The following is a 14555-nucleotide window of genomic DNA, read 5'->3' as shown; positions in this document are numbered from 1 at the left end:
TTTTGTATATGTAATGTATAATTACAATTTGTGTATGTAATATATAATTACAGTTATAATGTGTATAATATTTTAAATAATCCAAAATTACATAATTGTCACTACACATCTACATTTTAAAAACCGTTTCTATTAAAACATTCAGCTGGATGTGCACATCTTTAATCCCAGTCCTTGGGAGGCAGAGACAGGCAGATGAACTCTATGAGTTTCAGGCCAGCTTGGTCTACCTAGAGAGTTCAAGGCCAGCCAGAGCTGCACAGTGAGATCCTGTCTCAAACAAAACAAACAATCAGAGCGTACTGTTTTACGGCACTTCCAGGCTAATGTATGGTAGAGATTAGGAGACAGCTCATATACAGCATCGGCCAGTGGTTGAGTATAGATCACATGATATGCCATTCGTTCCAGTTGACCAACTGGGTGATTAAGATAGAATGTAGTGGGTTAGAGAGATGGCTCAGTGGTCAAGGCTGTGCAGTTGCTTTTGCAGAGGATCAGAGTTTGGTTCCCAGCACTCCTGTTGGCCAGCTTCATGGAATATAGTGCCCTCCTGTGGACTCCTTTGGCATTGCATATATATATATATAAAGATAGAATGTGTAAAGATCTTAGGAAAACCTACCAACAGAGTCCATATATTGAGTTCTTTGTGAACATAAAACACAGAAAGCTCCTTGTATCTGATCCCCAGTAAATTGTGTTCATGTGGATGTGCACATGTGTCAGTGTACTGAAAGTGACTACTGAGGGATCAGCCATAATATGCAGGGTATCTGTACCATCCTTCGCAAGAAGCAACTTAGGAAAAATGTGTTTTAGCTCATGGTAAAGGGTGTGGCTCATCATGATGGGGAAGGGATGGAAGTGGTGGGAGAGGTGATATGACTGGCCATGGCATGCCATCACAGCAGGCAGAGGTGGGAGAGGTGATGCGGCTGGCCATGGCATGCCATCACAGGAGGCAGAGGTGGGAGAGGTGATGCGGCTGGCCATGGCACGCCATCACAGCAGGCAGAGGTGGGAGAGGTGATGTGGCTGGCCATGGCATGCCATCACAGCAGGCAGAGGTGGGAGAGGTGATGCGGCTGGCCATGGCATGCCATCACAGCAGGCAGAGGTGGGAGAGGTGATGCGGCTGGCCATGCACGCCATCACAGGAGGCAGAGGTGGGAGAGGTGATGCGGCTGGCCATGCACGCCATCACAGGAGGCAGAGGTGGGAGAGGTGATGCGACTGGCCATGCACGCCATCACAGCAGGCAGAGGTGGGAGAGGTGATGTGGCTGGCCATGCATGCCATCACAGCAGGCAGAGGTGGGAGAAGTGATGCGGCTGGCCATGGCACGCCATCACAGGAGGCAGAGAGAGATGGATGCTGGCTCTCATCTGGCTTCCTTTCAGTTCATGCCCAGTCTGTAGTCCACCAATGTTGCCACCTGTGTTCATGGTGGAGCTTCCTGTCCTCCTCAGTTAAACTCACAGGCACACCCAGAGGCATGTCTCCTAGATGATTCTTGATACTTTGAGCTTGATGGTTTAGGTGAACAATCATGGTTCCATCCTTTCTCAACTTGATACCCAAACATACCAGTTTTAACCATAAGCTCTACCTTTGATCTCAGTTAAACTCTCACTCAGATACATTTGGCGAGGAGTGTGTGAGGTCCCCCTAATAACCTCTAACAGGTACAGTGGTTTTTCCCGCACCTGCCAAGCTTTAAATTTGTTCACACTCCCTTTCCTCCCAAACTACATTTTTGTCTCTTTCTGCCTCGCCTGCTCTTCACTGGGCACTTGAATGAGAACAGAGCAAGTCCGTGAGTAGGAACTGTGCCTCAGCCCAGATGCTGTGATCTCTTAAAAATTCTCCCCCAGAATCGATTAGCCATTACTTTCAAGTTGAGCCTCACTCAAATTCTCAGGCCGCAACAGAATGCAAACGGGTTCTTTTCTAGAATGTTACACGAGTGCCCTTATAGTCCAGTTGCCAGCTGAAACCCGGAGAGCCAGACTCCCCTGTCTAAGTTTCTGTTCGCCTCTGGGCCTGCCCATGATTCTACCAGAGTAGCTCAGTGAGCTCTGCCTACAGCAGTTCTCTAGCTCACAGCTTAAAAAACCTCTGAAATTTCTCTGGCAAATCAGTCTAAAAAGTCTATTAGCCACATGGTCATGTATCCAGGCTACAGTGTCCCTTGTAACACTCTATGTTAGTCTTCTCACGACTGTGGCCAGATAGCATCATGGGATCGACTTCAGGTACTGTCATAAGCTGAGTAGCTGTGTTGATTGTCCTTTAGAGACATTCAGATGGAAGGGACCCACTCTGGTGGCAGCACAATGCAGGTGAAAGAGCTGTCGGCATCGCCTTTCCATCTAGTTCAATAACTGAAAACAGTTGCTGTCATTAGAGGCCTAGAATTGGGTCTGATCCTGCACCACCTAGCCGTGTGTTCCTTTTCATGGCTTGTCTAGAAAGTAAAGTACCAAAGTCTATCATGCATCTTAAAAATAGTGTCTACTCAATCAGGTGCGTACGTGAGGCAATGCTAGTACAAAGAAGCACATACATAAATAGAAGATGTGCTAATCCTACTGAGTAGAAGTGTAACCAAAAGTGGGATCTTGCATATTCTCAAAATAATCTCCTCCTGAGATATGCCTTACTACTCTGTGGGATGCCAGCAAGCGCTGGGGGCGGGGCCTAGAGGCTCAGCGGTCAGCAGGCCGCCACCAATGATGAGACACGTTTTCATCCCAAGGCTTTTACAAGGAACATATCATTTCTTAGCATTCGTGCTAAAGACGCCTAACCTGAATTTAACAAACAGTCTTGGAAAAAAACAAACTAAGGGAAACACCCTACAAAGTGACTGACTAGCACTCCTAGAAAATGGAAGACAGACTGAAGACCTACCACAGCCGGGAGGAGACATGGCAATTGACTGTGATGTGCTGTAGGTGTGATCCTGGTGCAGAAAGGGATCTTAGGGGAAAGTGGAGGCGTTTATATAAAGTCTGTAGAATGGGTGATACCCACACCAGTGTTAACTTCCTGCTCGGAGGACTATATTGATTGCATTTAAGAAAGAAGATGAAAAAGACGTAGAAATTATTTGTGCTATTTAGACTTTTTTTTAATAAATGAAATTATTTCAAAGTATATAGTTCTTTGTTTGATTTTAAACTTAAAATCACTTTAAACTTTTAGGCTAAAACAGATACCTCTGAAAAAACATCTGATCAGCTATGGCTTGATTCCTCTGAGGCTGCTGTCAGGAAAGACATTGAGCAACTGAAAAATGAAGTTCAGGCTCTGCAACAACAGAATCAGGTGAATAAACGTCCTGACTTTCAGTGAGACTTTTCATGGCCTTTATTGACTACAGGGGTAGCGCAGACTTACGTAACAGACGCTGGCAGTGTTAGTGGGTGGACATGATCGGGAAGTGCTTGTGGCTTCCAGCTGTTTCCCTTACTGTTACTTTGGGTGGTAGCTTTATTAGAAGGTTAAGCGAGGCCTATTTCGTGTGTAGCCTGACCAGTAGATTTGCTCCTCTCTTCTTAGCCAGCTCTTGCCCAAAATGTAAAACCTCATTTGTTTAGATGTCGATTATTGAATTCTAAGACTCTGGTTAAATATTTCCACTTAATGCATTTCAAAACAAATACAAGATTTTGTTTACTCCTATTAGAACGCTGCTTACCACAGAAATACATCTATCTTATTAAGTATGGAAACACTTTTTCTTTTGTAGAATTATGAGTGAGAGATTGTATCAGATAATGCTAGAAGGCCAAGGGTCTTATGATGTCAGATTGATCAATGCAGGTGGTGGTTGTTTTCTGAAAGCCTTCCTTTTGTATCTAGGAACTTAAAGAAGCTGAAGAAAAACTGAGAAGTACAAACCAAGACTTATGCAATCAGATGCGACAGATGGTGCAGGACTTTGACCACGACAAACAGGAGGCTGTGAATCGGTGAGTCTGTGTTTGTCTCCTGGGCTGACTCCCTGGATAGCCCAGTCTTCTACCCTTGTAGCCTCCTCCCCTGAAATAGAGTGAACTGTTCTTGTGTAGGTTTTAGGTTGGCAGAGGTCAGCCCCTACTTCCAGGGTTATAACGTGGGATGCTGAGACAGTGTGAGGTAGTAGCCCAACTCTAGCTCAGCACCACTGCAATTCACTGAAATACTTGAGCCGTTCCCAAAGGCTCGTCTGGGAAATGGGGTAAGGGTTTTGTCCTCCAAACATGGAATTATACATTTGTAGGCAACGTTTTGGAAAACGAGTTGTAAGTTGGAGACTGTTGGTATTCATATATTAGACATTAAGATTTGAATTTAGGGACCATTTCTCAGTTATTTCAATTAAACAATTATTTCTCTCTAAGCAGCAGTCCTCAAAATAGGCTGACTCTTCTGTTTGAAGACATTCTGCTTAGGACATTCTCACATTCAAGAGTCCACTTTTCTCTAAAAACATGAAGAAAGAAAAGTTTAAAAATTCATTAAGACCCTTGGTTTTAAATGAACTGCTCTTGGTTTTGGTTGGGGGAAAGCAGTCTGACCCAACTATAATTTGTACTGATGAAAAATGAGAGGAAGGCAGTGGCCAGGCAGACCCGCTGGACAGCCGTCCTGCCCCTTATGCTCATGGCTTTAGCGTCCCTTTTTTGTCAGGTGTGAGAGGACCTACCAACAGCACCACGAAGCCATGAAAGCCCAGATCCGAGATAGCCTTCTAGCAAAGCATGCTGTGGAGAAGCAGCATCTCTTTGAGATTTACGAGGCCACCCAGTCACAGCTCAGGTAGGAGAGGCCTCTGTCACCTGTTTGCTCAGTAACTTGAGGAAATGGCTTGTTATGCAGAAGTTGTGTGTGTGTGTGTGTGTGTGTGTGTGTATTTGTGTGTGTGTGTATGTGTGTGTGTGTTTATGCACATGTGCATGTGTGTGTACTCAAGCACACACTCCCTTACTTTCTACTTCTGTGTCTCAAAGGTGTGACCTTGATAAGATGAACAAGGAGATGGCTGCTGTGCAGGAGTGTTACCTGGAAGTGTGCAAGGAGAAGGAGGAGCTAGAATCCACTCTCAGGAAGACCTTGGACAAGGCTCAGGAGCAGAAGGTAACACGCTCCCACCATTTCCTTCTCAGGCCTCCATCCTTCACAGGAAGACACCTGCTCACAGAGGCCTGCTCCTTTGGTTATATCAAACTGACACAGCTCACAAAATTAAAAAAGTATTGAAATTATTATTAAAACCTTTGTAGTAAGGTGACTAGCTGGAGGAAAAAAATCATATTAAAAAAAAAAAAAATTAACCAGGCTGTAATCAAAGCACTCAGGGAGGCAGAGGCAGGTGAATTTCTATAAGTTTGAGGCCAGCCTGGTTTACAAAGTGAATCTAGGACAGCCAAGGCTACACAGAGAAACCCTGTCTCGAAAAAAAATTTTAATTTATGATTTATTTTATTATTTCTGATTATATGTATGTGTGTGTCTCTGTGGGTATGTGCACGTGAGTGTAGTTGTCACAGGCCAGAATGGGGCACTGGATTCTCTGGGGCTAGACTTACCATTGTAAGCTGCTCACATGGGTGCTAGGACCCAAACCTGGTCCTTTGCTAGAACAGTACTCACTCTTAATAACTGAGCTATCCCTCTAGCCACATCCTTATACACTTATTCTGGAACACAGAACAGTGTGGACCAACTTACTCCTCTCATCCCCACGGTGTCTCCATTTTCATGTGTTTGCTGCCTTTGCCTACCAAGGAGAGCCTGCATAGCCCAGTAGTGCTGCACAGAGTATGCCTTCAGTGGCTGTGAGTTACACAGAGTATGCCTTCAGCTCCTGTGAGCTGCACAGAGTGTGCCTTCAATGCCTGTGAGCCTCACAGAGTGTGCCTTCAGCAGTTGTGAGCCTCACAGAGTGTGCCTTCAGCAGTTGTGAGCCTCACAGAGTGTGCCTTCAGCAGTTGTGAGCCTCACAGAGTGTGCCTTCAGCGGCTGTGAGCCGCACAGAGTGTGCCTTCAGCAGCTGTGAGCTGCACAGAGTGTGCCTTCAGCTCCTGTGAGCTGCACAGAGTGTGCCTTCAGTGGCTTTCCCTTTTACACCTGTAGCACCCCGAGTAGACAAGTGTCATTTTGTTTCATGGGGAAGGATGGGTTTGAATGTGTTCTCAGGCCAAGGAAGGGGAGGCTCTGTAGAGGCTGTGTGTGGTTCTCCAGCTCCTTCAGGGGGCTGGAGAAAGAGCAGTGTGTTCTCTGTCTGAATGGTCCTCCCTGCTGCCCTTGCTGCGTGTCCAGGAGTGTATGTCATGGTAAGCAGTGGCTAGCTCTGTCCTCCAGATGGAGGCCTGGCTCCTTGCTTGGAGGAGCCTGCAGACCCCAGTTTGAAAGCTTCATAGGTAGAGACCAGGTGCAGAACCTTGCCTGAAGATTCTGTCCTGACGCTCTGAATATGCTATCTTAAAGCAGGTTTTCCATTACACATGTGCAAAGGGCAGTAGTGACCAGGTGGGGTGTTTGACTCATGTAATATTTTAGCTATATTTCAGCAGATAAACCTGATGGAAAGCATGCCGTGTGTGTACATGTCACTCAATGGAAAATGAAGTCTTAAAGGGAGCAGTTTTAATCAGTGTTGGCCATGGCGGAGTTACAGTTATTTAGGCATTGTCTCAAGCTTTTAGTGATTGTATAAAAATTAAGAGAGGGAGACAGTCGCTGATTTGAGTGTTAGGTCGGAAACTCAGCCTAGATACAGAACTACGAAACGTGCAGGACCAAGATCCGTGCCATGCATGCTGTTTTGTATTTTATCAAGACAGTCTTCTACTGTAGCCCAGGTTGATTTTGAACCTGCTAAAAGCCAGGAGTGACCTTGAACGCCTCATCCGGCCACCACCCCCGACACGGAAACATTTTAACTTGGCGGCTGTTAGGACTCCAGAGCCCCTTACTTGCGCTTTGTTTACAGAGACAGCTTTTGGAAGACAGAGAAGAGCATGTGAGCAAACTGAAGTCAGAACTCGAGGAGAAATACCAAGAAACGCTTAAGATGGAAAAGCAGAATTGGCTGAAGGAACAAGAGGCAGGCGTTAAACAGCAGGCTGAGAAAGAGGTGACGTCAGCTGGAGCACAGTGGCACGGCTGGAGGAAAGGGGCTGCGTCAAAGTTTCTTTTCACTCTTATTTTTCCCATCCCTGGCTGGCCTGGAACTTGCCGTGTAGACCAGGCTGGCCTTAACCTCACAGAGCTCTGCCTGCCTCTGCCTCCTGAGTGCTGGGGTTAAAGGAAGGAGACACTGCACCTGGCTTCTGGTCACTCTGTGTATTAATACTTAATTAGCACATATGTAGATAGCTGTCGGTCTCTCTCGTACTCTGGCTGTTAGCACCCATCATAGCACTTTGACTTTTCCAAATTATTCCATGATCTTTATCCAAATTCAGGAGATAGGGATTTTGGATATTTATTTGATTCCTAGAAATGAAACTGTGGCCTAGTTTTCTGTAATGAAATGACTCTAATAACTCTACACCAATGTCTCTAGTTACGTAGTTATAGGCATAAATAATTCATGTGTTGGATTAGAAAGAAAAGATATGGGCAGACTCAGTAGCAAAAACTAAGAAATTAATTCAATTAATTAAAAATGTGTGTTACTTAGGCCGTTTTCCTGCAAGTATAAGAATGTACTTAGCATCTAGTGCCAGGCCCTAAGGGACTCCTTTCACCTGGCCCGTCCCATTCTCCCCTGTGTTCTCTAGACAGCTCGCCTTGTACTGTCATGTTTCCTCTGTTGCTTTATGTGATGTGTCCTTGTGGAATCTGAGGCCCACAAATGACAGGTAATGTATTTATCTTTCTGAGACAGACTTGATTTTGCTGGGTACAATTATCTTCACCTGCATCTGCTTCCTTGCCAACACTGGAACTCGGTGGTCCTGATGGCTGAGTGGAGCTCTGTTGTGTGTCGGTTGCCTTCTGTCTGTCACCCTGATGCTGACGTCTAGGTTACGTCTACCTGTCACGTGCAGTAAGGCAGTGAACATCGCTGTGTCAGTGTCTCTGCCCTGTGCTGTTTTGGGTCTTTTAGGTAAACACCCAGGAGTGGCATGGTTGGGCCTTTTCATAGCTTCATTTGTAGTTTTTGAGGAATCTCCATATTGGCTTCCACAGTGGCTGGACTGGGTTTAACCTTCCCACAGCGGTGGACAAGGCTTCCTTTTTGTCTGCATCCTCGCCAGCATGTGTTACTTAACTTCTCTGGCTCCTCACCTTCTTTTTGAGATTGGGTCTCACTTTGTAGCCTGGAATGTGCGATGTAGACCAGGCTGGCCTTGGGCTCAGATCCATCTGCCTCTACCTTCAAGTATTGGGGTGAAAGATGTGCACCGCTAGCGTGCCTGCCTAGTTTCATAGAAATGTAAGAACCAAAGTATGATCTTAAACACGGAGAAAAAAAAAAATAGAAAAAGCAAAACAACAAAACCGGAGTTCTAGCTTGTCTAAAGTGGAGTCTGCCACAAGCTTGCCTGGTCTGTTCATATGGTGGCCAGGAAGTCCTTTCAGAACTCCATATAGCCAACAGGGAACAGGTGAAAAGGATAGGCTACTTTAGAGTTTTGTCTCAGACTCCACTGCGTTGCTGAGAGCGAGGAACCATGAAGAGGTTCTCTCCGTAATGCCTCCCTCTTGGGTGTAGTCTACTACCTGGTAAACTTCAGTTTATAGGAGTAAATAAGATTCCAGGGTGTTCTGGCCAGTGAGACTATTTCTTACACTGCTCAACTTAAACTTGTTGATTAGATTTACTCAGCACTTGTTTTGTGGAAATAGTTATTATTAATGAGAAACTTCCTAGTCAATAGGAAACAATTTTGTTAGCTTTCGTCATGGCTTCTCTCCAGTGGCAGATTCAGAGCTTCTCGGTCACGTATGGCACTGCTGTAGCTAAAGACAAAGAGAAATTTTCAAGTGTTGCATGGGAATGTATTTTTGGGCTGCATTTTAACCCTCATATAATTACTACGCAGTAATTATCATGCGTGTTCAGTGGCTGTCGCAGGACACATCTGCCCAGTGTGCAGAACGTTAAACTTACCTAAACCACAAGATAATTTGTGAGCTTCTGGACCATGAACTTTATCAATGATAGCCTGCATCACAGTGTCAGAAGGCTCTCCACACCTCCACAGTTTTTAAGTACACCTGTACTTGCTTTTTTTCTTTTTTCTTTTTTTTTTTTACTTTATTCAGTGTTTTTCTTTTCATTCCATCTAAAAACAGAGCAAACAAAAACTCATTCAACAGCTGGAAAAGGAGTGGCTGTCCAAACTGGATCACAGCGTAAAGGCTTTGAGAAAGGCAACGTCAGACCGCGGCAGCCAGACTGACCAGGCGGCCCTTCCTGCTGCCATTTCTAAGGCAGAGGCAGCAGTCCTGGGAGAGCAGCAGGCTCGCCAAGACCAGCCACAGCAGGAGCGGGAGCAGGAGCATGCTGTCAAGGAGGCTCTGAGGAGGCTTGAAGTCGCGTCGGAGCTCAAGCACTGTGAGAGTATTGCACGACAGGTGATAGACACTGTCGAATTGGGGTTGCTTAATAGTGAAACTCCGGGAAATGCTGCCTTGAACTGGATTGTAACCTGATATGTTTTAAACATTTTACCATTTCTAGAATAGAAAAGCTACTGCAGTTATCTCAAGCCTTTTTCATTTCTGTTATAAAACTTTTTTTTCTTTTTCTGTATTCTTTGCGTTTTTAAAGTGCTTGCTTTCTCAGATCTAAGTGTAGGATGTAGTTGTGTGTCTTTCTGTGTTTCTGTCTTGGGTAAGGAGTTTTTAATATTCCAAACTAAGACCCTTTCACATCTAGTTTTATAGAAAATACTCCACTAGTGAATTTTTAATAGTAATTTTAGATTAAGATGTTTAACAGCCTTAGTGTTGAACTTCTGTGCAGAATCGGGTCTGTAGGTGTGCCCCGAGGTGGAGCTTTGTAATTCCCATCAGTGGCCAAAAAGGGGTGCCATTGCCTTTCCCTTGAAGCACTCACAGCCTCAATTTAAATGGGGTGAAACATTGCAAAGCAAGACCATACTTAGGAAAGCATAATCCAGCTAACAGGATAAAGATGACTTATCCTCTTGTATCTAGGTTAGTTAATGTAGTGATTCTCCTGGAGAGCTGCAATGTCTATGCATGAGAGAGCAGAATACAAAAGGCAGGTAACGTCCTAAAAACCTGTTTTTATTATTTATTTTATTTATTTATATATTATTTATTATATATTATTTCAGATATTCGACTTTAAATAAGAGGCGAGGCCACCTGGGGCTGGTGGTACAGGCTAGTGCTAGAGACTTGCCTAGAACAACAAGACCCTCCTTACAGTCCCAGAGCTAAAAAAAAGCAAAAGCCAAAAATAGTAACTGAAGTAAAACATGTAAATATCCTTTCTGTTGATAAATACTCAGCAGGTTGTACATAGGAATTGTTCTTCCTCATAGTGCAGGCTGTCTTACAGTCAGGAACATAGGCAAGTAAACATGTGACATATCAAGGACACCTTCCATCAGCTAAAGTTTCTTGAAGTTGGTCCTGGTGCTGTACTTGAAGAGACAGGAGGATTACCACAAGTTCCAGGTGAGCCTGGTCTACATAGTGAGTCCAGGCCATCCTGGTCTACATAGTGAGTCCCAGGCCATCCTGGTCTACATAGTGAGTCCCAGGCCATCCTGGTCTACATAGTGAGTCCCAGGCCATCCTGGTCTATATAGTGAGTCCAACCCATCCTGGTCTACATAGTGACTCCTAGGCCAGCCTGGTCTACATAGTGAGTCCAGGCCAGCCTGGTCTACATAGTGAGTCCTAGGCTATCCTGGTTTACATAGTGAGTCCTAGGCTGGCCAGGACTGCGTAGTGAGTCCCCAAGCCAGCAGTCTTCTGAAATCTTCACTGCAGTTAAGAACACGTTGCTTAGAGAAGTGTTTAAGAGTGCTTCTTTGGTACATATGAAATTTTAGATCATTTGAAGAAATCTAAGAAAAGCTAGCAGTGTGGAGAAAATGTCTCCAGAAGGACAGAAGCTTCTCTAGGAACTCTTACCTTCTTGCCGCGGTTTAACCACCTGGAGGTTACTTGACATGCAATTGGGCTTTCGTTGGAAAGTGTTTGTGTCCGCTCTGCACTGGTATGTGCATATCTGTGTTTTAAAAGAAAGAAAGCAAAAAGTTTAATAAGCCATGCCCATGTGATTGGTGACAGGTTACAGCAGGATCACCCAAAAAAACAAAAACAAAAAAAAGAAGTTCATCATACTTAAAGTTTTTGTTTGAACCCAAGGGTCATGTGCATTCTTATGTCCAAATTCATTCTTGACAGCAGCAGTATGTACTGGTCTTTTTTTCTCCCAAGACAAATAGAACTTGGTTGGAAATGACAGATAGTACTTTGTATAAAGCTTTTGATGCCTGCATTGCTTGTCAGAAACAGATTCCCACTTCCTGTTTTGCTGTTTGCAGGGGGCAAAATGTAAATTTAGAAAGAAGCATTGCGCCTTACTGTTTGGTATAAAGTCAGTGTGGTTGTAACACAGGGAGACATAATGCAAAATAGTACAAGGTCGTAGTTGCTATGAGCTTGAGCCCTGTGAAATGTTACCCTTGCTATGCCTCTCTTGTCGTTTCCTTAGGTGGAAACAGCTGTGCAGAATGCCCGCAGTCGCTGGCTACAGGAGCTGCCCACGCTTGCGGAGTACAAGGCCCTGCTGAGAGCCCAGCGGCAGGAGTGGGCGGAGCAGCAGGAGCAGGCCGTGGCCCAGCGTGTGAGTGCCGTTCAGCTCCATCACTGTCCTCTCACCTCCACACTGGAATGTGCACCTGCTCCTGGCATTGAGTCATCACACTGCCCACTGAGCTGAAGCGGGTGGAATCTGCTCTTATCTCACTGGAGGGGAAGACAGTATATCTCAGCGCCTTAAGTCTCTCATCATCAGAGAGATGGCTGTACTTAGAAATTAGCCCCATTTTATCACCAACTGTTGGTTGAGATCGAGAACAGGTCCTTGCTTCTCATCATCCTTTCATGCATGTGAAGACTCCCTGAGCTGCCTGCTGTCTTAGAGCATGCTAAGTGTGTAAATACCCAGCTATCTAGAGATCTCATGCTCTTCAAAGGAAGCCCCAGATGTGCAACTACATGCCCCCCCCCATAATTTATGGGTCTTAAACTAATGCCAATCAGAAGGCAAGCAAACTGAAAATAACTTTAAAGTTTGACTCAGTAATTCTATTATTTATTTTGAAAAATAAAGGACTACACTTTTCCCCCACTGTTCTGGAAGAGGTATTGTAGTCCACACAACAGAGTGTATTTGAAGCAAAACTTGCCTTGATCATGGCACAGTCCATACAATACACGCTAGAGGGGTAGGCCCAGCCAGGAGTAAATGTTTATCAATGTTTTTCAGAGCTGGCGACTGAGGAGTGTGTGTGTGTGTGTGTGTGTGTGTGTGTGTGTGTGTGTGTGTGTGTGTGTGTGTGTGTGTGTGTGTGTATGTGTGTGTATGGTGATGAGACCCGTAGTCTAGGGAAATAATAAAGTTGGGTAGAACGTAAAACACAGATAGATAGCCTAAAGGCCTTTAACAATACAGAAGGCACTGGGGCTACAGGTGTATGGGCGTGGCCTATGTGGGCTCTGAGACTCCAACTCAGATCTTCATGCTTCCACACCAAGCACTCGCCCCACTGAGGCATGTGCGAATCTCCTGCCTCAGCCTCCTGAGTGCTGGGATTATAAGTGCCTCCAGCACTGGGGCCACGCCCATGCACCTGTAGCCCCTGCGCTGGAGGCCACGCCCATGACCTGTAGCCCCAGCGCTGGAGGCCACGCCCATGCACCTGTAGCCCCTGCGCTGGAGGCCACACCCCTGCACCTGTAGCCTCAGTGCTGGGCTTGGCTGGAGGTGGCAGGAGCAGGGGGTTGCAGGCCAGCAGTCTAGTGGAAATGCTGAGGTTCAAGGCTAAGTAAGAGCCTTTCCTCTGAAGAATAAGGTGGAGCACGATAGACACAGGAGGGAGCCCCAGTGGCAGCCTCTGGTGCCTTCACAGCGCACATGAGCACACGACACAGACTACCCCCCCCAACACTAAAATAGAGAAGATCCTTAATTCCAGAGTAAGCATATTTTAGAAATGTCACATCTAGATTTATTTTCCCATTTCCCCCTTTATTTTTAATTGCTTGTTCAGTTGGGAGGTTAGCCCAGATGCTTAGGATTTGTTGATAATAAAGCTGTCAGACTTTCAAATATGCGCTGCTGTGCCTTTTAGCTGTCTCTTGCACTCTCTGAAGCTAAGGAGAAATGGAAGAGTGAGCTTGAAAATACGAAGTCAAATGGAATAGCTGCCAAGGAGCTGGAAGAGAAAATTCACTCTCTGCAGAAGGAGCTGGAGTTGAGGGACGAGGAAGCCCCCGCCATTGTCAGGGCTGAGTTGGCCAAGGCCCGAACTGAGTGGAACAGAGAAAAACAGGAAGAAATCCACAGGATTCAGGAACAAAACGAGGAAGATTATCGGCAGTTTTTAGATGACCATCGAAACAAGATAAGCGAGGTGCTTGCGGCAGCTAAAGAGGACTTTGTGAAGCAGAAGGCTGAGCTGCTTCTTCAGAAGGAGACAGAATTCCAGGCCTGTCTGGACCAGAGTCGCAGGGAGTGGACCCTGCAAGAGGCCCAGCGGACACAACTGGAACTCCATCAGTATGAGGAAGACATCCTCACTGTGCTGGACTTCCTCCTGCGGGACACCCAGCTGGACTGTGCTGGTGACTCACAGGACAGGCAGCTTTCAGAAATCATGTCAGCTTGTTCTTCAAAATGGATGTCTGTGCAGTATTTTGAGAAAGTAAAAGCCTGTATACAAAAGGCTCTTCAGGATTTCCTGTCCTTGTTTATGGACAGCCTTGCCTCAGAGCTGGAAAAGGTATGTTCTTACAGAGCGCTGTAGGCTACTTAGGGTGATTGTGATCGCAGAAGGTGAGTACGGTGGCCTTTTCTTGTCTCCATCTCATAATTAATAGATTACGATGTGTGTTTTCACCAATAATTTTACAAGCTGTATTGCAGATCTAATGGATTACATTTGCTATTAGATTTTTTAATTGCTTCATAGCCCCTCTACTATGAGGCAGGGCATTTAGCCTCTAGACGTCTTTTATTTAAACATATATATGAGTTAATTTTTGTAAATGCTTAACATTTTAGAAATTAAATAATTGTGTCCCCAACCACTCTAAGAAGTATACATCATATTAAGATAGAAGGTTGTTATGGTTTGTGTGTGTGTGTGTTTGTTTATTTGTTTGTTTTTCTGAAGATGTTAGAAGTCGATTTCTTGCCCTCAATGAATTTATATCTGTCTAATACAAAAAGTGCCAATGAGGTCTCAAAATTGTTAAAAAACAAACAAAAAGTTTGATTTCTCTGCTGAAATTCCTGGAGTCCGGTTTCACAGCTGCCCCTGTGTGTGCTTGTAGAATGC

At 45.1% G+C, this 14555-nt stretch overlaps 1 protein-coding gene across 1 annotated transcript in view; it reads left to right on the top strand.

Annotated features, from left to right (window-relative positions):
• The window catches only part of Cep152 (centrosomal protein 152), a 56502-nt gene that overhangs the window by 27609 nt on the left and 14338 nt on the right, over positions 1-14555 (top strand). Inside the window, exons 13-20 of the mRNA XM_051144537.1 lie at positions 3211-3333; positions 3871-3980; positions 4681-4809; positions 5001-5127; positions 6986-7129; positions 9301-9582; positions 11705-11836; positions 13347-13997. Coding sequence (XP_051000494.1) covers positions 3211-3333; positions 3871-3980; positions 4681-4809; positions 5001-5127; positions 6986-7129; positions 9301-9582; positions 11705-11836; positions 13347-13997 — 1698 coding nt within the window. The remainder of the gene's footprint in view (positions 1-3210; positions 3334-3870; positions 3981-4680; positions 4810-5000; positions 5128-6985; positions 7130-9300; positions 9583-11704; positions 11837-13346; positions 13998-14555) is intronic.

This window comes from Acomys russatus, chromosome 4, assembly GCF_903995435.1.
Source record: "Acomys russatus chromosome 4, mAcoRus1.1, whole genome shotgun sequence".
In the NCBI taxonomy this organism is placed as follows: domain Eukaryota; kingdom Metazoa; phylum Chordata; class Mammalia; order Rodentia; family Muridae; genus Acomys; species Acomys russatus.
This window is presented reverse-complemented; position numbering and strand designations above follow the sequence as displayed.